At 47.1% G+C, this 24,796-nt stretch overlaps 1 protein-coding gene across 1 annotated transcript; it reads left to right on the top strand.

Annotated features, from left to right (window-relative positions):
- Positions 1–23,343: 23,343 nt before the first annotated feature.
- Positions 23,344–24,276, top strand: LOC306815415 (olfactory receptor 14J1-like; the record flags this gene model as incomplete). The annotated part of the gene is made up of 1 exon (XM_079331978.1): positions 23,344–24,276. One exon carries the CDS (start codon positions 23,344–23,346, stop codon positions 24,274–24,276), a length of 933 nt encoding a protein of 310 aa, XP_079188104.1.
- Positions 24,277–24,796: the final 520 nt, after the last annotated feature.

The raw sequence follows: 24,796 nt of genomic DNA, 5'->3' as shown, positions 1-24,796 counted from the left end.
GTTCAGTCACTTTCAGGAGTCCTACTGCAGAGGGGTTTTCTGACAGTCCAGGCAAGGTGTTCAACTGCTTAATGCTCTCTGTCTCTACAGCAGCTATTCCAAAAGCCCACTTGAACCCCTTTGGGTCTTTGTAGTAGCCGTTCCTGAGGAAGTCTATGCCTAGAATGCACGGTGCCCCTGGGCCAGTTACAATTGGATGTTTCTGCCACCCCTTCCCTGTCAGGCTAATCTCAGCTTCCAGCAAAGTGAATTCCTGTGATCCCCCCGTCACCCCAACAATGGAAACAGGTACCTTCCCCACATGTTCTGATGGTATCAGGGTGCATTGTGAACCAGTATCAACTAACACTTTATGTTTCTGTGGCTTTGACGTGCCAGGCCAACGCACCCACACTATCCAATAGATCCTGTCATCCCATGCCTCTCCCTGGCTAGAGGCAGGGCCCCTCTAGCCCTGGTTATTATTTCTTTCCTGGGCATACATAGTGGAGGTTCCTTCCAGGGGATCTGACAGAACATCCTCCTTGCTGTAATACCCTGCACCTTGCTTGTGGGAGGTTGAGGCTACCTTCATTTTAGTGCGGCTCCCTCGGTTAGCATTTCCCTCCCTGAGCTGACGCACCCGTGCTGCCAGGACAGAAGTGGGTTTCCCATCCCATTTTCCCATGTCTTCCCCATGGTCTTGCAGGAAAAACCACAGTTCAGCTCGTGAGGTGTACCCCCTCTCCCTAGCTGGGGGACGTGAAGCTCTGACTTGGGGGCCTGTGACTCGTACTGGTGCTACGCTGATCTTCCTCACCTCCTCAATTCTCTCTATCATCTCCTCCCTCATATCCCTCATCCTATCTTCGACTTGTTGGAGGTCCCTGGCCACAGCAGAGACATTAGCCTGCATTGGGCCATTCATCATGCTCTCGAAATTTCTGAGTTTGTTGGCAACAGAACACACTGTCTCTGGATGGTTATCAGGATTAATCATTGCTATGTAGGTGGTATATTGAGATGGACCCAAGGTTGCCAGATTCCATAACATTTGCCCTGTGCACTTGACCTTGTCAGGGTCATTGTCATGCTGTCCATCCCTCCCAAAGAGTACCTCTAATACTGCTGTCTCTCTCAGCTGCTGGATCCCTTCCTCAAGGGTCTGCCAGCGCATCCTACGGTGGTGCTCCTGCATTCTCTCTCTGTGTAAAAACTTCTCTCTCACACTCATTAAAAGCCGGTCCCAGAGGGAAAGGAGGCCTTGCTCCCTTACGAATATCTGGTCCACACCTGAATCCTGGGCCAAGGATCCCAAATTCCTGGCCTCAGTTCCATCCAGTTGAACACCTGTTCCCGTAAGGTCCCAGACCCGGAGTAACCAAGTTGTGAAAGGCTCACGGCCCCGCCGAGCAATGTCTTTACGCAGGTTACGGAGACTATCGTATGAGAGGGACTCGGTGACAATCTCAACCTCTGGCTCCCTTGCTGGTTGTGAGGACCCTCCTTGCTGATCCCCATTATCTAGGTGCCTCGTTTTAATCTTAGATTTCCTAGTTTCCACAGGAGCAACTGCTGCTGGCTGTGGCTGCTCCTGTGATCCAGCTGGAACCTGGACAGATACAACATCTACGGGTTCCACTGCAGCACCATCTGACTCTCCCTCTTTAGGGCAGAGGAAGGGTTTCTCACCAGCTGGAGAAAAATACTCCTTCATCATCTGGCTATGCTCTTTCAGCATTTGGCCTATATCCTTCACTAGAGCCCCCACCCACTCTGGATGGCTCATTTCTGCAGTGGGCTGTGGGGCATCATCCCTAGTCCTTAGGGCAGAGGCAGGTTCTGGGGCAGCATCCCCAGTCCCTGGGGCAGGTATCAGAGTTGTTGTCCAAGCCAATATTCCCTTGTTTCTGAATGCTAAGTAAAACAGGCCAATCAGCAACACCAGCCACTGTATAATAACACTGGCAATTAAAACAGATCTGAAATCCTTGAGAACCAGTGGGGTAGCCTCAAAAAACTGGGTGATGGGTTGGGAAAAAATTTCCCTTTCACTCGTTATCTCACAGTAAGTACCATTACTGAAATAGCCCCAGAAACACGCAGTTAGAGTATGATAGCTCCGGATCCATGCAACCGCTTCCCAGAAAAAATTAAAAACCCATGAATTCCTGACATAATCAATCCACCAAACCAATCGGACAATAGCCACAGCAACCTTGGTGAGGGGGCCCAAATTCAAAAAAGGGCTTACAAATGGGAGGGAGATGGCTGTGACCACATGGAACACAAACCAGATTAAACCAGACAACATATTGCCAGTTAAGAGAGCTGTTATTCCTGTGTTAACTCTCAACTCAGTGCCCTCTGCTCCACATCTGGGCGCCAAAATCTGTCCTGGTTTGAAAGGACAGGTGTCTGCCAGTAAGGGCAGAAGTTTCCCTTTTTGGAATAGAGACTTTGGTTCCACTCCCCTCCCCCAAGTATTACGATTGTTTGAATCAAGGACTCTGAGGCAGAGATAAGGGGGGTGGGAATAACAGCTCTTTTACTAATATATCTAACTATACAAACAGAAAACAATAACAGTTAAAATTGCTAACAGAACGAAATAGATAACTCGGTGTCAGTCCCTTTAGATGCAAGCACGCTGTCTCTGTGCTTAGTCCAGAGCCCGGATTTGCCAGAGGGCAGACGGGAACGAAGGCAGGAGGGAGGGGGGAGGGGCAGCAGCGGCCACGCCGGTCTCGGGCGGGAACGGGCTCACCCTCACCGAGGGCGGCGGCTCCTCGCTCACCGTGTGTGTCCGGGGGATCAGCTGTGTCCGCAGAGGCAGGAGGCTGGAACGGGGCAGATGCAGGGCAGGTGATCGCAGAGGGTCTGGCTCTGCTGTGCTCGGCCGCGTGGGCTGAACGATCCCAGGCGTCCTCCTCCCGGCTCGCCGGAAACGCGAGTGCCCTCCCGGAAGCCTCAGAGGCCCCTCCAGGGGCCGTCCCCACCCACCCCCTTTGTCTGGACCCATCAGGGACCCTGGGTGTAACCCGGCCAGCTCCATTGGCATGATGATGGGAAAAATTCTTACAATTGACACAGTAACAGAAAAACACTCAACCCCGAACACCCTCACAACTCCTCCCCACAAGGAGTTATACCTTATGGGAGATGCCCCACCCAAGGAGAAAAGACAAGTATTTCCTACCTAAATAAAATCTGAAACATGAGAGCAACCTTTCCCACTAAATTCCCAGAAGAAGACCAGGCCTATCATCATCACCACTAGATGTTAAAAAAGAAACTACAGCCTTCTCCAAAATCATTGCTTCATCAAAACCACATCTGTATCTGCAAGAAAACTACAGGTACCATTATTCAGACTGTAACCAACACCTTGAGCAACAGGGTTACAGGCTGCATTCTGACCTTGCCTGTGTTTTCGTCTTTACATTACTATACTTTTAATTTCATTTTCCCAGTGAAAAACTGCTATTCTAAATCCCTTATCTTTGCCAGGGAGCTCCTTAATTTCCAAGTCATATTAATTTAGAGGGAGGGAGTTTACATTTTCCGTTTCTAGAGAAGCTCCAGAGCTCCTCAGCAGACACCTGTCTGTCAAACCAAGACAGTGCCCTGCTGCAGCTCCATCCCCATGGCAGGATCCGTGCTGGATGATCCCCAGGGACCCCCGGTGGGCAGAGCCCCCCTGAGCCCTGGTGCTGCTGATCCGTGTTGGGAAGACACCTGGCTGGGGGCTCCACATCCTCCCCGTGGCCTGGATTTTCTCTGCATTTCTCTTTGTCCTTCCGAAACACCCAAAACCAGGGTAAAAATAGAGATGTTAAATAACGACCTGCTTGGGGACACGGGGGGATCTTCCAGGGGATGCAGGGAACGCTCGGTTCCAGGGATTTGAGGGGTCCTGGGAGGGACCCGGGGGCTGGTCAGGGCGTTGAGCACCCCAGTTCCAGCGGCTCTGGCTGCGCTGGGAGAGGAGGAGGAACGGGAGGAAGAGGAGAAGCGGGAAGAGACGGAAGAGAATCAGCCGGAGGAAGAGGAGGGACACAGGAGGAGCGGCAGGAAGAGGAGGATCGATTTTGGAACCACGCACTTCTCCCCCCTGGTCACTGAGGCCGCAGTTTCCCCCCCTGTCCGGCAGCATCGCCCCCCAAAATCCCGCAGGTGAGCGGGGAGGGGGAGTTCGCCCCAAATCCATCATGGGGGGCTCCGGGAGGGTTTTTATTTTGCATTCAGGAGATGTTTGGATCTTGCAGGAGCCCAAAGCCGAGCTGGAAATGGCCCTGGCGGGATCCTGGCAGCTTCTCGTCCCTGGGGATCCCCGGCAGAGCCGGGGGGAAAGGCGGGAGCCCCGGAGCGGGGAGAGCGCAGAGGGGCGATCCCGGAGCCGGGGGACCCCCGGCAGCCTGGAGGGGTGCGAGAGGTTGGTGCTGAGCGGGCTCCGGGCCCCCGAGGCTGAAAGGGGCGCTGACTGCACCAGCTGCCCTTGGGCAGCGCCACCATCAAACCCAACACGCTCAGCCCTTGTTTTCCTCCCCAAGCCAGGATTTCCCAAACCTTGGCTGCATTAAGGAGGAGGAGGCTGTGAGGACGAGGTCGATGGCCCGGGAGCCGCAGGCAGGTGAGGAGGAAGTCAGTGCCCCTTTCCCCCTGTGTCCTGCTCCATCTCCCAGCCCAGCACGGCCCCGGCTGCAGCACAGCCCTGGGGGGATCTCCTTGCCCTTGCCTCTGGCACAGAGGCAAATCCCATCCTCTCCTTGTCCTTCCTCCCCCAGACAAGGAGCTGAGCACGGACAGCAGGGAGGACAAATCCCCGTGGCACAGCCTCGGGCAAGAGGCCGTTTGCAGCGTCTCCACGGCGCAGGAATGCAACGGGGAGGAAAAGCCCTGCAGATCCCGCAGCAGGAGGGGCTGCAAACGCACAGCCCGGGGATCCCAGCAGGAAAGAGCCAGCCCAGGCCGGGGAGGCAGCCGGAGCTCGGAGCTGGGGCTGCGTGAGCAGCTTCACCATGGGGAGAAGCCCCACAAGTGCTCACAATGTGGGAAAGGCTTCAGGAGGAGATGGGACATGATCAGACACCAGAGAATCCACACGGGGAAACGGCCCTACGAGTGTGGGGAGTGTGGGAAGAGATTCAGTGACAGCTCAAACCTTACTGTGCACCAGAGGAGCCACACTGGGGAGAGGCCCTATGAGTGTGATAAATGCAGGAAGAGGTTTCACACAAGCTCCAATCTTCTCAAGCACTCTCGCATACACAAGGATGAGAGGCCCTTCTGCTGCCCTGACTGCAGGAAGAGCTTCAAGCGCAACTCACATCTCATGAGCCACCAGTGCATCCACACGCAGGAGAGACCCTACAAGTGTCCTGAGGGTGGGAAGAACTTCTCACAGAGCTCTGCCTTGACCAGACACCAACAGAGTCTCCACTGATGGAAGCCCTGTGAGTGCCCCGAGGGCGGGAAGAGCTTTGTGCCCTGCTGCAGCTCCATCCCCATGGCAGGATCCGCGCTGGATGATCCCCAGGGACCCCCGGTGGGCAGAGCCCCCCTGAGCCCTGGTGCTGCTGATCCCTGTTGGGAAGACACCTGGCTGGGGGCTCCACGTCCTCCTGGCTCCTCATGACCTGCGTTTCCTTTCCATTTATCTTTGTCCTTTCCAAACACCCACATCCAGGTAAAAATCAAGATGGTCAACTAAGACATGGTTGGGGACCTAGCGGGATCTTTAAGGGGATGTGAGGGACACTGGGTTTCAAGGGAATTGAGGGTTTCTGGGAGGTACATGGGTATTCTCCTGTCTTTGTGCACCCCAGGCCAAACTGCTCCGGCTACACTGCGAGACCCTCATGGAGGTTCTGGGGCAGCTGATCAAGGACCCCCTGCCCTGACACTGTCCCTGTGTCCCAGCCCCTGCTGTCCATGTCCAGGATCCCCCTCTCCTCCCTGTCACTCCCCTTGACCCCAGCCCATTCGTATCTCACCCTACTCCTGCTCCCATCCAAGTCCAGATTCCATTCCTGCTCTCATTCCCTCTCCCCATCCCCTATTCTATGACCGGTTGCTGTTCCCATATTACCAGTCTCATAATCCCAGTCCTCTTACTTTCCTTGTATTCCTAGTCCCACTTCAATTTTCATATTTGCATTTCTATATTTCCTGTCCATTTCCCATATTTCCTTTCCGAATCCTGTTCCCATATTCCCATTTCCAATCCCAGTCCCATCATCTTCATGCCCATCCCGTATTCTCTCTCCAATTGCTATTTCCACATTCCCTGTCCTATTCCCATTCCCAGTTCCGATTTTCATTCCCATTCCCATGTCCCTTTCCCAGTTTCCGTCCCCATTCCCAGCGCTGGAGTGTGTAACACAGAAGCCTCTCTGAGTCCCTTGGAGAGTGAACAGAAGACAAGAATTAAATTAAAAGCCTTTTTTAGAAATTGAAGTACATTTAAGCCGCACAGACATGAAATAGATGTCTGTGGTTTAGTTTTAAGAAAGTACAAATATTAGTTTGCATAAATATGAAGTAGAAGTATATATCTTAGTTTGAAGCAAGGAAAAATATATTTTACGTTCCTTAAAATGTAAAAGCCTTAGAATCTGATGTTAAAAAGAAGCTGCGATGAGAGCTCAAACACACAACTCTAGACAGAATAAAAATATAGTAATAAAATTTCTTATACACTTCAGATAAAACAGATAGGCCATGTGCACAAGTTATATGTAAACTTTCATATTAAAAAAACAGATTTATAATAGGTTTAGGAGAAATACTTCAGGTTCTTGCTTTTGGCTCATTGGGTAATTTGTCAATAAAAATCTGTGTATTGGATCCAGAGCTCTCTCTCGCTCCTGTCTCGTCACTCTCCCTTCCTCCACCACCATCATCATTACCACTACCAGCACAGGAGAGAAGAGGAAGATGAACAAGAAAAGAACAGAAGAAGAAAGGCCAGGGAGCATCTGCCTCTGGAGACTCTGCACCAGCTGCAGCTTCAACCTCTTGCAGCAGAGAGCTGCTCCTGCTTCCATCGGGACTTTATGGCAGAGAGATTGAGCAGGGACTGGAGAGCCTTGGGCTCTTTGCCTTTGGAGTCTGACGTGCCTTCACAAGGAACAACTTTACAGCAGCCAGCAACTGCTCTGCTCTTGGAAGATCTAAAGCCACAACCAATCCCCACAGCCGGTCCCAGTCCCTGTCCCCATTCCCCTTCCCATTCTCCATCTTGGTCTTGATCCTGTAATTCCGGACCCTGTCCCTTATTCCTTGTTCCCTTCACGCTCTCAGTCCTGTAGTCCAGCTCCCTGTCCCCATTCTATCAGCCAAATTCTTGGTCCCTGTCCTCCTTCCAGTCCCCTTCCTACACCTGGTCCCATTCTCAGTCCCACTGTGTTGAGAATTGGTTAGAAAGCCATGGACACAACTGTGGATATGGGTCGGCTGAGGCCTTGTTGCAGGAGAGCAGCTCCTGCTAAGTAGTAGCTAGGCCTTGCTCTTAAGCAGATTTTGCTGAGCAGCAGTGTTTGCTTTTAAGAGACTTTTGCAAAAGCAATGCAGCTAGCATCATTTGCAGAGTTAGTCGATAAGTAATACATATGCCCATTGTTCAATCAAGGCCTTAACTTCCAGGGAAGCACATAGCAAGCGAGGTATAACCCTGGGACAGATACTATATAGCAATAAGTATAAGAATAAGGGAAGTAGGAGCAGCGGAATAGCACGTATGCTTTTTGGCTAGAAATTCAGTAGGCGTGATTATCTCACACTCGCAATAACCAATAATAAGAGAAGGTGTACATAGTAAAAACTAATAAGATTGTACTAATATGCATAATGCTGATTTATGCTATTCTGGGCTATAAAACTGTCTGATGCTCTCAATAAAGTTGGATTATGCTTTATCAATCACATTGATTGTCTGGCTGATCCCCTCGCCATTCCTCCGCAAACGGCTCTGCACCCCTGCAATCCCCTACTTCATCCTCAGTTGAGAGAACAGTAATTAATATGGGAGTCCCCTCCCAATTCCCGAGCCACAGGAGCCAACCCAACGGTATCCATCCTATTTTATGTTATGCTATTTTATGTTATGCTGTTTTATGTTTATGTTATTAAACAGAATTCTTCTCAAACTCATTCTGAATTTCTATACCAGTTACGAGGAGCAATGCATCAACACACCACTCTGGATCCTGAATCTGATGAGGGAATACAACAATTGGTAAACTTGTTTTTAAGGCAATCTAAAAGTGACATCAAGTGAAAGCTCCAGAAGTTGCGGGGCCCAGCAAGTTGGAACTTGGAGACTTTGATAGATGAGGCATGGACAGTTTTCAGCAATTGAGAAGAGGGGTGTAAAACAGAGAAAAAAACCAAACTAGTAGCAATAATACAAAAAAATGTAAAAGGGCTACTGGCCAACCTGGAAAAGCATATTTTTTGTAGACCATGAAAGTATAAATTGGGAAAACAGTGGGGAATTCGTTGAATTTTGTATATGCCTAAAGCTCCATCTGCACTTTTAGGCAGGGGTCAGCTAGGGCAGCTGGAAGCAAAAAATAATATTTAAAAATGGGTAAATTAGTTTGGAGGTAAAAGATAAAAAATATGTGGAATTTTTAAGTTGAAAATAAAGAAGAAATTATTAAAAAAATGAAAAATCAGGTGTTCCCTGGAGTGTGGGCCTCTAATATACCAGGGAAAGCAAAGAATGCTCTACCAGTACAAATCTGGCTTAAAGAAGGAGAACAATCAGTAAGGGTCAAACAATATCCCTTAAAAAAGGAAGACAGAGAAGGAATTAGCCCAGTCATTGAAAACTTTTTGCAAATAGGACTATTGAAGGAGTGTCAATCTGATTTTAATACTCCTATTTTGCCCCTGAAAAAACCTGATGAATCGTACAGGTTAGTACAAGATTAAAGAGCTGTTAATAAAATAACTGAAGATTTATACCCAATGGTTGCAAACACCTACACTTTGTTAACTCTTTGAACACCTGAACTTACCTGGTTTACTGTTTTAGATTTGAAGGATGCTTTCTTTTGCCTCCCTCTCCATGAAACCAGCCAGAAAAGTTTTTCATCTGAATGACAGAATCCCAAAACTGGACGTAAAACTCAGCTCACATAGTGTGTATTGCCCCAGGGGTTCAAGAACTCTCCTACTATATTTGGAGAGCAGCTGGCAATAGATTTGGAGTCTTGGGAACCCCCACCAGGAGAAGGCCAGCTGCTTCAGTACGTGGATGACCTCTTAATAGCCACCTGGTCCCAGGAGGCATGTGTGGATTGGACAGTGAGCCTCCTAAATTTTTTGGGCCTGCAGGGGTACTGGGCATCCCAAAAGAAAGCCCAGATGGTGAAAAAAACACTAATTTACCTGGGCTATGAAGTAAGTGCTGGACAAAGAACCTTAAGGCAAGACCATAAGGAAGCAATATGCCAAACCCCAAAACTCCAGACAGTGAAAGAACTAAGAACCTTTCCAGGCATGACGGGCTGGTGCAGACTGTGGATTTATAACTATGGATTGTTCGTTAAACCCCTGTACGCCTTAATCACAGAAAGGAGCAGGGATCTTCAGTGGACAACAGAAGCAACACAAGCCTTCAACCAACTGAAGAAGACTCTTATGTCAGCTCCAGACCTGGGACTTCCAGATGTGAGTAAACCATTTTTTTCTGTTTTCTCATGAAAAGCAAGGGATTGCTCTGGGAGTACTAGCACAGAACCTGGGGCTGTACCAGAGGGCAGTCGCCTCCCTCTCCAAACAGCGGGACACGGCAGCCAAGGGGTGGCCAGGGTGCCTCAGAGCTGCTGCAGCAGTAGCAGTGAACATACAAGAGACACACAAATTCACTCTGGGCCAGAAGATGACTGTGCTAGTATCCCACACAGTGTCTGCAGTCCTGGAGGCAAAAGGGGGACATTGGCTTTCCCCACAAAGATTTATAAAGTACCAGGCCATACTGGTAGATCAAGATGATGTTGAAATTGTGATAACTAACATTGTGAACCCAGCTTCTTTCCTCAGCTGGAGCATGGGAGAACCAGTGATCCACGACTGCCTGGAGACCATTGAAGCCACCTACTCCAGTTGCCCAGATCTGAAGGACATCCCTCTCGAGGAGGCTGAGAGCTGGTTCCCTGATGGGAGCAGCTGTATCATCAGAGGGAAAAAGACATGCTGGGTATGAAGTTACCACAAACAGAGAGGTAATAGAATCTGGACCATTGCCAACAAATACCTCTGCACGGCAAAAGGAAAAGAAATCAACATTTATACAGACTCAAGGTATGCATTTGGAGTGGTACGTGCACATGGAGCAATTTGGAAAAAATGAGGACTGCTGAACTCATAAGGAAAAAATATTAAATATGCCCAAGAAATACTAAAGCTATTAGATGCAGTTCAGTTACCTGAAAAGGCAGCTATTATGCACATCAGGTAACACCAAAAAGTGAGTTCAGAATTGGAAGAAAGAAATATGCTGGCGGACAGAGAGGCAAAAAACTCAGCCAAAGGTGAGGTACCCAATGAAATAGTCGAGGCAGCATTAATTCCAGATGGAAAGATCTCTATTGAAGGTAAGCCAGTATATAACAAAAAGGATGAAAAACTTATTAAGGAAGAAGAAGCAACTTATAACCAGAAAGGTTGGGCTGTAACCAAAGAAGGAAAAGTTGTAGTACCTTCTTACTTGTTGTAGTCACTAGTGCTAAAAGAACATGAGAAAACACATTGGGGAATGCACGCCCTGTACAATTATTTAAAGGATAGAATTCTGTCTAGAAAATTACAAGGCACAGTTACGCAAGTAACTTGTTAGTGTGGTCTTTGCCTCCGAGCTAATCCTAAAAACATTCCAAAGCCTGAAGTTGGACAAATTAGGAAGGGCTGTGGACCTGGGCAGCAATGGCAAATTGATTTTACAGAATTGCCCAGGAAAGGGAGGTATTGTTACTTATTAGTGTTAACAGATACGTTTCAGGATGGCCAGAAGCCTTCCCTACTCAGACAGCTAAGGCACGAGAGGTGACCAAGGCATGGTTACAAGAAATAATACCATGTTTTGGAGTCCCAGCCACTATATCTTCTGATAGAGGGCCACATTTTATCTCAAAAATTGTACAGAAAATTAGTCACCACTTGGGAATAGATTGGAAATTGCATTCTCCATATCACCTTCAACCCAGTGGCCAAGTAAACAAAATGAACCATATGATCAAACAATAATTTTTTAGACTGGGGCAAGAGGCAGATTTGCCTTGGCCCCAGGCTCTTCCACTGGCATTAGTATGAATTAGAATAAAACCAAGAACAAAAGGGAAATTAAGCCCTTTTGAAATATTGTATGGAAGACCATATGCGGTCCAAGAAGGAAGAGCACCCATTCAAGTAGAGGAAGAAACTCTACACAAATACATGGTATCCCTAAATAAACAACTTAGAGAAATTGGAAAATATGTGGCTGGGGCCCAAAGCAGAGAATTAGATGGGGCAGTACATCATGTACAACTTGGAATTATGTATATGTTAAGTCTTTTGCAGAGAAGACTTTGGAACCACAGTGGGAAGGACCCTTCCAGGTACTTCTCACCACCTTCACAGCAGTCAAGATCAAGGAACAGAAGGCGTGGATCCATCAATCCCGAGTGAAGAAGGCTCCTGAAGAAATTTGAGAAATTGCACCAGGCAACAGGGACCTGAAGCTGAAATTCACCAAGAACAACAAGTAATGGACTTACAGCTATCATAGACATAATGCAAATGGTTGTGACCCTTGTGGTCATTGCCACAACTATAGTAATAGACACACAACTATAATAAGAGTCAAAACAACAACATATCAGTACAATGTAACTGAGATTTATTAATGCCAAGGGAAAGCTTACTATCCCTACTCTTGTAGGGCTTTGAGCAGAATGGTAACGGTCACAAATGCAAATATGAGGGAAGAGAGGAATGTTTGAGAATGTGAACATGCATTCATACAAGATGGGTTCCATGAGGCTCACCATCCACTCATGGAACTGATCCAAGTTGGTCCTGGATGCCGTAACAAATGTTTGACCACGTGTCCTGAATTTAGACTTAAATTTGAAGGATGCGCAGCTGAAGGGTTTGATCTTGATTTTAATGTTACTCAATATTGCATCGAGTTTCACAAAATCAAAGCCAAATCAACCCCACCAGTGTCAGAGAAGGCTGTAAGAATCCAAACTCCAATCATTTCAAAGAAAAAGGAAAAACCTATAATTCCCACCATTACTAAAATTGTACCATATGCTATTAAAAAAACAAGAATTCAGAGACTGCTAACTAACCCAGGATAGCCTCTGAAGTGAGTAGAAATGGGAATGCAAGTAAATGCTTCTACCATTCGGCCAGAATGTGCACCATTTCTCAAAACTCCTTTTGTGGAATTGGCTACTTGGCTTCAAAACTGTATGCCCTCTAGCTGTAAGAAAGAGAGAGATGTCACTGGAATATTAGGAACAAGACTGGGAGTTTTAAACCCAATAGATTTGGAATTGTCAATGAACAAATTGACTGTGATGGGAAGTGATTTAGTTAATTTACAACAGGCTTTGCAATCTTCTTTATTAGCACCACGTAACAATCATTGGAAACTAGCCAAAATATTATCAAAATGGGAAAACATAGAAGAGCAGGACCATGAAGTAATAATTAAAGCCCTAGGCACAGCTAGTGCAAACATTTCTCTGGCTCTTGGATGTACTCAAGCACAAATGTAGATGCAGTCAGTGGCTGCTGCAGTTATCAGGGAAGGTGAGCAAGGAATATTCCCTGCTGAAATTCTTAAAATTGTTTGGGATAATGCCTCTGAAATGGAAAGAGAGCTTCAACCTTGGTGGGTTTTGGTTAATATTACCTATAACCCTGAAACAAATACAGTGACAGCTTTTGTTTTAACTATACATAATGCATCTGTGAGCTTAATACACCCAATAGTTGCTCTAGGACTAAATCACGAAGGGACTGTACTGTATTGTTCTGAACATAGAATGTGGGCACGAAAAGTTGAAGGAAAATGGCAGGCTATTAACCTAGAGCCCTGTTCTATGAGAAAACAATTGGGATATATATGTGAGGGAACTTTAAAAAATGACAAAGATACTTGCCTGGACACGGACCAAAGCATTTGCCACTTTGAAATGCATCTAACCAACCAAACCACTTCACTTGTGTATATAGGACAAGGTTGTGTCTGTCTTAAAACAGCATGTCCCACCATAAAAATAGACAATCAAATTGTGAATGAGACGCAGTTCAATTTATGTGTTTGCAATTTTGCTAAAATCAAAGGATGTGACTTTTCCTATCAGGCACCTGTAATATCTCATCAGTACATAAAGGCAAACCTGGTTACTGTGCAAGAAATATTGTGTGCGCCTATAGGTATGAATTTAACTTTAGTCATTCAGCTACTGAAACACCAGAAATAAAGAAAAATTTTAAAAGAGATTCAAGATGCAGGGAAAAGGACTTTGATCATGATACACCTTAATATGGAGACCACAAAAGGGGTTTTTTAATGAGTTGAAGAACATCTGTCTTGTCATTGGTGGGATGTGCTATTTGGATGGTCACCAACAGCAACTGGTTTGCTTAGTGCCTTAATTCACCCAATCACTGTGCTGCTTATTTTAGTTAATGTAAGTTTGCTCTTGTCTATTGCTGTACTTCTTGGGCATTGGAAGTGTCCTGGTTTCAAGGACAGGGGTCTGCCAATAAAGGCAGAAGTTTTCCTTTGAAATAGAGACTTTAATTCCACTCCAAGTATTATAATTGTTTGAATCAAGAACTCTGAGGCAGAGATAAGAGATTAGGAATAACCGCTCTTTTACTAATACATCTAACCATACAAGCAGAATAAACAGCAGTTGTTAAAATTACCAACAAAACAGAACAGATAACTTGGTTCCAGTCCTTTCTTTAGCTGCATGCACGCTCTCTCTGCACTCGGTCCCAGTCCTGCAGACAGAGCAAAGCCCAGCAGCAGCAGAGAAGTGAGCAGGAGCGGAGGCAGGAGGGGGCGGCAGTGGCCACGCTGGTCTCAGGTGGGAGCGGGCTGGAGAGGGCAGCTCCTCACTCACAGCTTGGGTTCTGGTGGTGTGTCGGTTTCAGGTGCTTGGCGGGAAAGGTGATTTCCCCTCGGGGGAAGCTCCACGTGGACCAGGAATGGAGGGGGCTGTCCTGTGTCTGGGGGCTTCTCCTGTGAGCTGCTGGCTCCAATCAGAGAGCTGATTTGGTGATGGACAGCTTGGGAAACCAATGAAAAGTTATTTTGTTCACAAATCACAGTGGATCAAGTGCTGGGAGGCTTTTTTGGCTTCCGGCCTCCGGAGAAGCGGGGGTCCCTGGCTGGGGCCCCAGCCCAGCTCCAGGCTTGGTCTGGGGCCCAGTCCGGCATCTCAGCCTGGCACTGGCTCTGCCGGAGGCCCAGCTCAGCTTGGCTGGGCTCTCCACGTGCTAGAAGAGTCCTCCAGCTGACCGCATGGCTTTTTCACAATCTAGATACAATTTTAACTTCTTAATGCCAAAATAAGATTCTCGATCTCCTGAGCTCCCCTAAATGAGAAGAAATATAGCATGGAGACTACAGAGGTCAGCAGAGTGAAGATAAAGTTCCTGATGGGAAGAGATTGAAAAGATGCAACTGATAAGTAGCTGAAAATATTTTTGTGGGGCTATGAGGGGATTGTGACTTCACTAAAATTCCTTTAAACTGTGAAATATATTTGAGGAGGATGTGTGCTTGACATGAAGACTTTTTTTGCCTCGGGAAATTGAGCTCTCTGTTTTGGGACTGGAATATGAACAGAGACATTTGATAGAGAAGAAGATGAAGAGGATTTTGTTTTTCAGCAGCCTGCCTTTAAAAGTAGCACCCCCATATGTGCATCGTAACCCATATACACAGCTCTGGAAGGACTGTGGGAATTAGAGGAAAATTCATTGTTCTGTATGTCATCGGCAGATGCAGACTCTGAAGGTGAAGACACCCCCTAAGTCTAAAGCAGAAAAAGGAACTTTTCTCTCTTAAGTGAACTGAAATTATTATTTGAGTGGATAACTGACTGAAGTGTTCTCTGTATGTAGTTATTTAAGAAATGTGGAATGAAGGGAGGAGGGAATAATCTAGGAATCTTATTCCAAATTTTTTTTTTTTTTTTTTTGGTGTTATTATTAAATTTCTTCTTGTACCTTTTTGTGTGTTTTAAGACTACATTGTCTTTACTCCTAAATCCTATCTCTAAAGGAAATTAAATATTTAAAATTGGCAAACCCTCTAGTCACACCGTGACAGGTGGTCAGCTGAGTCCTCAGAGGTAGGAGGCTGGAGCAGGGAAGATGCAGGGCAGGTGATCACAGACCGTCTGGCTCTCCTGTGTTTGGCCTCATGGCTGGAGACGGGGAGGGGGGAGGGTGTGTGGGGGGTTCCTCCACTTGGCTCCGAAAAACATGAGTAACCCCTCCGGAAGCCACTCCCACCTACCCCTTTAGTCTAGAGTCGTCAAAGATCTTGGGTGTAACCCGGCAAGCTCCGTTAGCCTGATAATGGGAAAAATTCTTTAAATTGACACAGTAATAGAAAAACATTCAATCCCCCAACAGGAAAATACTACAAGTGGCAGGCTTAGCATCGCTGTCAAAGGCATATGACTTGGTCTTAAGAGATCGCTGCCATGTGTCTTAGATTAAGAGGAATCCCCATATTGAGTAAAATAAATTACTCATTTCAAAGAAGAAGTGGGGAATGAAACACTAATATTAAAAATATTAGGATTTTAGTTAAAAGTTAGTTATTTACTGGAATTAATTAAAAAGCAAATTGAAAGATAGACGTTGCTGAAAATAAATAAAAGTTAGAAGTTAGAAAGAAAACCTGGCTTGAGGTAGTTATCTGAAACTTAAATAATGATTGTCTATCATCTTATGTTCTCTCAGCTGTGCTTACAATGGGAAAAGATGAAATTAGTAAGCAGACCCAAAGAAACATAGACATTGCAAGCAGAAACCCATTCTTTAAAGAACTGGACTATCCCCAGAAATCATTTGTACTGTCATTGATAGAAAAGGTTGAGAGTTCGGGGCAAGGAAGACTCGCTTTACTTCCTCCTTTTAAGACCCCTCCCCACAAAAAATGACCCCAGCCTTAATTTAGAAGTCAATCATTCATACTTAATAGCTATTCAAGCTAATTACCATAGGAAGTGGGGATGGATGGGGCTGTTATTATGAATATGCATTTGTTTAAGTCTTTTGTCAATAAATAGACTCTCTGATCACCTGTGATTTTGCAGTGCGTATTAGAGGATTACCTCATGCTGCTGCCCAGTGCTGAATAAACATACACTTTCTAACTTTAAATTGTTAAAGAGTGTTTTGTCCATCACAGTTGAGTATCGGTATTAGGCCAATACTCTTATTTTGGTAGATCACCAGGGCATGTGGAACCCAGTATCCATGTGACACAGCACAGCCTCATGAAAACATGGGGACAATTGTCATGCAATGAAATCTCATGGAAGCAAGTGTCAATTGTGAACACGGCATGGCCTCATGGAACCCAGGTGCAAGCAGGACCATACCATGGCTCATGGAAGCAAGGGGCCATGAGACACAGTAGGGCCCCATGGAACCAAGTGACCATTGTGACTCCATGGAATCTCATGGAACAAACTGTCAGGTGTAACACAGCAGCGTGCCATAGAACACAGGTGCCACTGGGACATTGCCACTGCTCATGGAACCAAGTGTCCATTGTGACACAACTGGGCTTAATGGAACACAGGAGACCATTGTGAGGCAATGGAATGTCAAGAACCCAAGGCTGCATTGTGACACAGAGAGACCTCATGGGACCAAGGAGACCATTGTGAGGCAATGGAATGTACTGGAAGAACAGGTAAATTTTCAAGACAGAAGGGCCTGATGGAACCCAGGTGCCAATGAGACATTTCCAGGGCTGGTGCAAGCAAGTGTCCATTGTAACAGAGCCAGGCCTAATGGAATACATGAGAACAATGTTACCTAATGGAATCCCATGGAACCAAGTGTCCACTGTTTCACGGTGCAGCCTGATAGAGTGTTGGACACCATTATGTTGTAATGGAATATCCTGAAACTGTTGTGACAAACCTATGCTTTATAAAACCAAAGTGACCACTGTGAAGTGGTCAAATCTCAAGGAACCAAGGGTCAATTGTCACCACATCAGGTTCTCAGGAAACTAAGGAGAGCATTGTGACACAGTGAAATCTCTAGAAACCAAGGCTTTATTTTGACAAAGTGGAGCCAAATAGGAGACAAGAGCCACTGGGACACTGCCAGCTCTTGTGGAATCCAGTGTCCATTGAGACACAGGGCAGGTCATGGAAACATAGGGAGTGTTGTAATGCAATGGAATCAAAGGTCAATTCTGACAGAGAGGGGCCAGATGGACCACAAGGGCAAGGAAAATTTTGACAGGTACAGTAGAAACAAGACACCATTGTGGCAGATCAAGGCCTCATGGGGTGTGGGAGAGCTCTGTGTCACAATGGAATCTCATGGAAGCAACAGCCAATTGTGACATGGCACGGCCTCCTGGAACCCTTTTGCCATTGGGACACTGTGAGCTCTTGTGGAATCCAGTGCCCTTTGTGACACAGCACAGCCTCATGGAAACATGGGGACCATTGTGATGCAATGAAATCTCATGAAAGCAAGAGTCAATTCTGAAAATAGCATGGCCTCATGGAACCCAGGGGCAATTGGGACCGTGCCATGGCTTGTGGAAGCAAGGGGACATTGAGGCACAGTGGGGCCTCATGGGACCCAGCAGATTGTGGGGAAATGGATACTCACACAGCAGGGCCCCATTGTGACAAAGTGCAGCATCACAATAGTTTCCTGGCTTCCATGAGTCCCTGCTCTGTTTGCAATTCACGTTTTGTTCCCCAAGATTACATGGTGTCACTGTGCTCTCCTGTGATCCATGGGGCTGTGCTGTGCCACAGTGGACACTTGCTTCCTCCAAGGTTGGACATGTCCCTGTGGCACAGGGTTTCCATCAGGCTGCGCTGTCACAATGGGGCCTTGGTTCCATAAGAATCCTTTGTGTCACAATGTTCTCCTTAGTTTTATGAGAGCCTGATGTGTTGACAATTGACCCAAGGTTTCCTGAGATTACATTTCATCGCAGTGGTCTCCTTGATTCCATCAGGCCCAGGTTTGTCCCAACAGAGCCTTGGTTACATGGGTTTCCAGTGCATCACAATGATCTCTTAAATTCCATGAAGCCTTCTGGGTCACAGTGGAGCCTTTGTGCCATGCGTTTCCATTGGAACACAATGATCTCCATAATTCCATGAGACCTTGCTGTGAAACAGTGAGCACTTGGTTCCATGAATTTCCATTCCATCCATTTCCAAGGATCTCTTGCATTCCATGAGGCCCTGCAGTGTTGCTATGGAGCCATTGTTCCATGTGTTCACATTGTGATGTTATGGTCTCCAGCGCTCCATGAGGCTGCACCGTGAAACTGTGGACACTTGGTTCCATGCGATTCCATATTGTCACTGTCAGGAAAATCCATAAGCATCACAGGTTTATGTCCAAAAAGGAGACAGAGCACACCTTGAACTATATTTGAATAAAGGGAGAGAGTTCACCTGGGTACACGCCCACCGTGCTTTCTCTCTCGAGCTTTCAGAGGGTGCAGCCTCCCTTTATCCTAGACTCCCAGCCACATGTTGCCCTCTTCCTTTACCCACTGCCCAAGGTACTAGGAAGGTATGGTCTTCCCAACCCGTGTACCCCATATTCCCCCTTGAACCTGGAATTTCCCCCCAAATTAAGAAGTTCAGGCTTGTGCAGACCCTTATCTGTTTCAGGAACCAAGCTGTCTGGGCCTGGTAATAAACATGCTGCCCAAAGTCAGTAGAAACATTACAACCCATTTCAAAGACCTTAACGCCCATCCCTTCACACATCAAATGATTTGTAAAGACATTAGCACACATCTTTTCTCTCAGATTGATGTTTCCTGTGCTGGTGACAGTCTTTTAAGCCCAGCCTTCAGCCTGTAAGGAAAATGAATCCACAAACACCAGAGGTTTATGTCCAAAAAGGAGACAGAGGAGTCCTTTATGCTTTATTCGAATAAAGGGAGAGGCCATGGGGAATTCCCCTGGGATCTCTCAAATTTTTGGAGGACGCAGCCTCCTTTTCATCCTATTTTCCTGGCTGCATTTCCCTCTCTCTTCTCCCAATGGTTGAGGTACTTGAGAAGCCCAGACTTCCCAGAACACCTGATGCCTGAGATTCCTCTCTAATATATAACCCTCCCTTTAAATTTTTAATTCTTACAGAATTCATAGTTTCCATCCCCCCTCCCTCCCCCACCATTGCTTCTTTCATCTTCTGATATCCAATTTCATTTACCAGCAAACCTACAGTTTTTTTGTAAAGGCAAATCTCTTTTTCTGTTCATCAATCAGTGCAATGCCTCCCATTGTTTCTTTTATCTCTTAGTGCCAACTCTATGTACCAACAGATCTACAGCTTGTTTGTAAAGACAAATGCAACATTCCTCTCAAGCCTGACCTCTCTGCTGTTGCAGTTCCATGCACAGAGGTTGTTGTCTCTCCCCCCTTCCATGGGCAGGCCGGTGTTCAGCCATCTCCAGGACAGCAGGGCTCCACCCCACAGCACTGTGACCTGGGAAGACAAAAACCATGACTCCAAATGTTTGCTTTTCTTCTTTCTTCCCAGGCATTCAGCCCTGCCAGTGAGGTATTCTGCTGGGTGCCACAGGAATAAAGGGACCACTGTGACCCTGTGGGTAACCTGGAACCAAACGTCCATTGTGACACTACAGAACCTCACGGAACCAAGGAAATACCTGTGACACTGTAGGGTTTAATGGAACCAAGAGTTCATTGTGACACAGCAGGGCTGTGTGAAGCCAAGGAACCATTTTGACACTGTAAATCCAAGAAGACTCTTGTGACATTGGGGGGAAGTCATGGAACCAAAGTTCCACTGTGACATTGTGGGGCCTCATGAAACCTATGGGCCATTGTGACACTGAATGGTCTTGTGGAACCAAGGAGACCATGGTGACACTCTGGGGCCACAAGGAACCAAGGATTCCATTATGACACTCAAGAATCTCATGGAACCAAGGGTTTGTTGTGACACTAAGACCATTGTTGAGAGTACAGAATCTCAAGGAACCAAAAGTCAATGTGACAGATCAAGGTCTCATGGAAGCAAAAATATAATTGTGACACTGTGGGGCCCTATAGACACAAATCTCCATTGTGACAGCACAGAACCTCATGGAACCAAAAGGAGCATTGTGACACATTGTAACCCCATGGAAGCAAATATCCATTGTGACACTGCAGAGCCTCACAGAACCAGGAGTCCATGCTGACAAAAAAAAGACCTTGTGGAATCAAGGAGCCCAAAGGTCCAAAAAATTCCTTTCATGTTATGCCTTCGGGAAGGGGAACCTCCTCCAGCTTCGGCTGCCACACTAATTGAAAGTGACTTTTTTGAATGAGGAAATTCAAGAGTTTTAGATTGCTTTAAAAAGAGAGGGAAAAAAAAGGGGGAAAAACTTCTTTTTGGCTGTGTGCAGCATGTTCTCCAAACAAAGTAGCCCCAGGTGAGTGCGGACAAACAGGAGGAGGTTCGGGAATGTGCAGGAAGGTTGTCCAAACTGGGTCAGATCTCAAGGCACAGCTTCTCTGATCTGACCAGATCTCCTGAGGAGAGACCCTGGATTAATATCAATGACAGAATGCTGCAATCACCTCTACTTTAAAGTGAACAGGAATAAAAGACATCCTATACAATAGGAATGTGCATTTCTTAGAAGCTCTTTGAAATATTTCTCCTTAACTCTATTAGGAAACCTTCCTAATGAACTGCACCAGACCAGAGGGAAATCAAGGCACAGCCATAGTTTGTCAGGACTTGCTTGATCCCAATGAGCCCCATGGTGAATTTGGTGCTGAGTCCTTGAACCTCAGGGCTTGAGAGGAGATTGCACAAACCTTTCCAGGAATCAAAGTCAGAAGAAAAACTCAAAGTGTGTCATAGCATTAATGGGACCCACTGATGTCCATCACCATCACAGGCTCCTCATGAACTCCTTGGAGGAGAGTTCATGAGTCCATGAATTGGAGTCCAGGATTGCCCAAAAACCTCTCAGAGAGTCAGAGAGGAAAGGAATATCCTAAGTAATTTTAAAACCTTGAGTATCTCCAAGTATTAATGAGCCCAAGTGAGTGTCAATACAAAGCTCTCAAGGGACTCGTTAAAGCAGATAATTGTGGCCACGATTGCATAAACTACTTAAAGAGTTGGTGTCAAATGGGAAACTCCAAGTACCTAAAAAAAATTGAGTACCCTGAAACATTATGGAGCCCCACTGAGTATTATTACTGAAAAAGGCTCTCAAGAGACTAATTAAGAAGATAATTGGAGACTATCACTGTTCAAACCTCTCAGAGACTCAGTGTCAAAAAGTAGAATTTAAATTAACCCTGAGTGCCTTGAAGCAGTAATGAGCCCCACTGAATATAATTACTGACAAAGCCTCTCAAGGGACTAATTCAAGCAGATAATTGGAGGCCATGATTGCACAAAGATCTCAGAGACTCCAAGGCAAAAGCAAAATCCAAAGTCTTTTAAAAAACCTGCAGTCCCTGGAAGCATAAAGGAGCCCCCAGGGCCATTCCTGACCAAGGCTCCCCAGGGACTGATCCCAGCAGATCCCTGAGGCCACTGGGATGTGGGGGGATGCTGAGGGCAGGACAAGGGGTGACAGTGCCCAGCCTTGCTGGGGCTGTGCCAGGAGGCCCCAGTGGCTCAGGACAAGGTGTCTCCTCAGAGCCCTTTGTGGCACAGACCCTGCTGTGCCCCTGGGCACCAAGACTTGGCTTCTCTTTGTCCCCACCTGTCATCTCTGCCTTCAATTTCCTGCTCTGACTAGAACATGGGGACACTTTCACACTCCTGTTCCTCAGTAGGTCCCATTAAAACTTCAAGCAACTTTGGAGTTTGAATCTGACTTGGAATTCTGGAGAGTTTTCTACAACTCCCTCTCAGGGACTGATATTCATGGCCTCAGCAGAACCTCCCATGAGGGTCATTAAAGTCCTTATGCTGTGTCTGTGCTGCTGAGCTGGGCTGGGCTCCTGGTGCAGAGGGTCACCTGAGCAAACAAGAAGAGCTTGAAAAGCACATTTCTCTGTATAAGCAGCTCTTCTCAGAGCCCAGCAGGGCTGGGGCTCTGCCTGCAGACACTCCGGGCACAGCACAGAGGCACAGAGATCTTCAATCAGCCGTTTCTGGGAAGATGCTCAGAAGTGACTGGGGCAGAATCAATCCCAGCCCTTGACACAGGAAGCCTCTGGCTGCAGTACAAGGCAGCTGCAGCTTCTGCAGTGATCTCCTAAAGCCGGAACATCCCAATGCCTGCAGACTCTGTGAGTGCCTTCTCTGATTCTCTCTTGTCTAGAGTAGCCAGGGGTGCCCAGGGCTGTCCTGCAGAGCAGGGTCCTGCAGCCCAGGGTGCTGTGCTGGGGCAGGGACTCTGCTGCCTGCCAGGGACAGCTCTCAGCCAGCCCTGGGAGCTGCTGACAGCAGTGGGGAACAAGGTCTGGGTGGAAGGAAAGAGCTCGTAAGGCTTGGAAGTGTTCTACTTGTGTGGTGAGGATGCTGCATTGTTCAAGACTCCTCCCAGCATGATATTTACTGCAGAACATTTTTAGGTAGATTATACAGGGAGCACAGCAAAGCAGGGGCTGCATAAAAGGGAAAATCCTGCTGTTTAATCTACTGCTCTAGGTTGCCATGATGAGAAATTGCACACTGATATTCATCTCTTGGTTCAGAATGAGAAAAATTTAAAAAAAAATTCTCTTTAATCTCAATAAAGTAGTCAGTGACAGATATCATCACAGGGTCCCTTATACACAGCATCAGTGTGTCTTTTCCAGTCACCTCAGGGCTGCTGTGATGTTGCCAACAGAGCCTGCAAGGACAGAGCTGGCCCTGGGCAGTGCCATGTGCTGGGAGAGGTCTGCAGAGCAGAGCTGAGCCCCCAGGGCTGTGCTGGGCTCTGGCAGCAGTGGAAGGGCCCAGCAGTGGGCACAGGGAAGCAGCTACTGGCAGGGACAGCTCCAGGCAGCAGAGCCCTGTGCAGGCAATGGGGAGAAAGAGCCCCCAAACTGGGCTGGGATATTTAAAATCCTCTCCAAACCAAACTATTCCATGATTACTTTTCTTACAGATCCCCAAGTCAAGACACAGCAAATGTCCAACAGCAGCTCCATCAGGCATTTCCTCCTGCTGCCATTGGCAGACACGCAGCAGCTGCAGCTTCTGCACTTCTGCCTCTTCCTGGGCATCTTCCTGGCTGCCCTCCTGGCCAACGGCCTCATCATCAGCGCCATAGCCTGCGACCACCACCTGCACACCCCCATGTTCTTCTTCCTGCTCAACCTGGCCCTCACTGACCTGGGCTGCATCTGCACCACTGTGCCCAAAGCCATGCACAGTTCCCTCTGGGACACCAGGAACATCTCCTACTCTGGATGTGTTGTTCAGGTGTTTTTCTTTGTGGTTTTCATTGGATCAGAGTTTTCCCTCCTGACCATCATGTGCTACGACCGCTATGTGTCCATCTGCAAACCCCTGCACTATGGGACCCTCCTGGGCAGCAGAGCTTGTGCCCACATGGCAGCAGCTGCCTGGACCAGTGGCTTTCTCAATGCTCTGCTGCACACAGTCAATACATTTTCCCTGCCCCTGTGCTATGGCAATGCCCTTGGCCAGTTCTTCTGTGAAATCCCCCAGATCCTCAAACTCTCCTGCTCACACTCAAACTTCAGGGAACTTGGGCTCCTTGCTGTTAGTGCCTCTTTAGGATTTGGCTGTTTTGTGTTCATTGTTTTCTCCTATGTGCAGATCTTCAGGGCAGTGCTGATAATCCCCTCTGAGCAGGGACGGCACAAAGCCTTTTCCACCTGCCTCCCTCACCTGGCCGTGGTCTCCCTGTTTATCAGCACCAGCATATTCACCTACTTGAAGCCACCCTCTGTCTCCTCCCCATCCCTGGATCTGGCCCTGTCAGTTCTGTATTCGGTGGTGCCTCCAGCCCTGAACCCCCTCATCTACAGCCTGAGGAACCAGGAGTTCAAGGATGTCCTGAGGAAAATTATCGTGAACACTTTTCAGAAGGAATAAACCCCCATTCTGCTGTATAACTCTTCCGGTGTTACTCATTAATGCCTACTCTGTGTCTTGCGGGGTTTTTTGCTGTCACAGGTATTATATTTTTGAGAATTTGTAAACTGTGAAATTTTTATCTGTACCTTTTTTATTTCACTATTCACATTCCTAATGTGAACAACAGGCTATATAACCCAGGGGTTGTACTACATATGTGCTTACACAAAATAAAGAACTCAGTATTGCCGTGTTTGCCTGATATCTTTCCTCTCTGGCTGCTCTGGAGCTGCAGGGTCTGTTCCTCTGGGAATATCTAGGGTGAAAAGGGATGCTCACTGCTAGGCAGCCCCAGGGCTTCTGCTCCATAACCTCCCCTTCCTTCACTTCCACACTCACCTTCAGAGCCCCTGTGTTGGTTTAAGGCCTCAGGACTCTCTCACTTCTCTCCCAGTCCTGCTGTGTGACTGTGCAGGGACAGGCCATGGACTCTGCAACAGCATTTTCATCATGCAAGGGCATCTCCCTAGTGCAGGGC

The sequence above is a fragment of the Erithacus rubecula genome, assembly GCF_903797595.1.
Source record: "Erithacus rubecula genome assembly, contig: scaffold_131_arrow_ctg1, whole genome shotgun sequence".
NCBI classification, from domain to species: domain Eukaryota; kingdom Metazoa; phylum Chordata; class Aves; order Passeriformes; family Muscicapidae; genus Erithacus; species Erithacus rubecula.
This window is presented reverse-complemented; position numbering and strand designations above follow the sequence as displayed.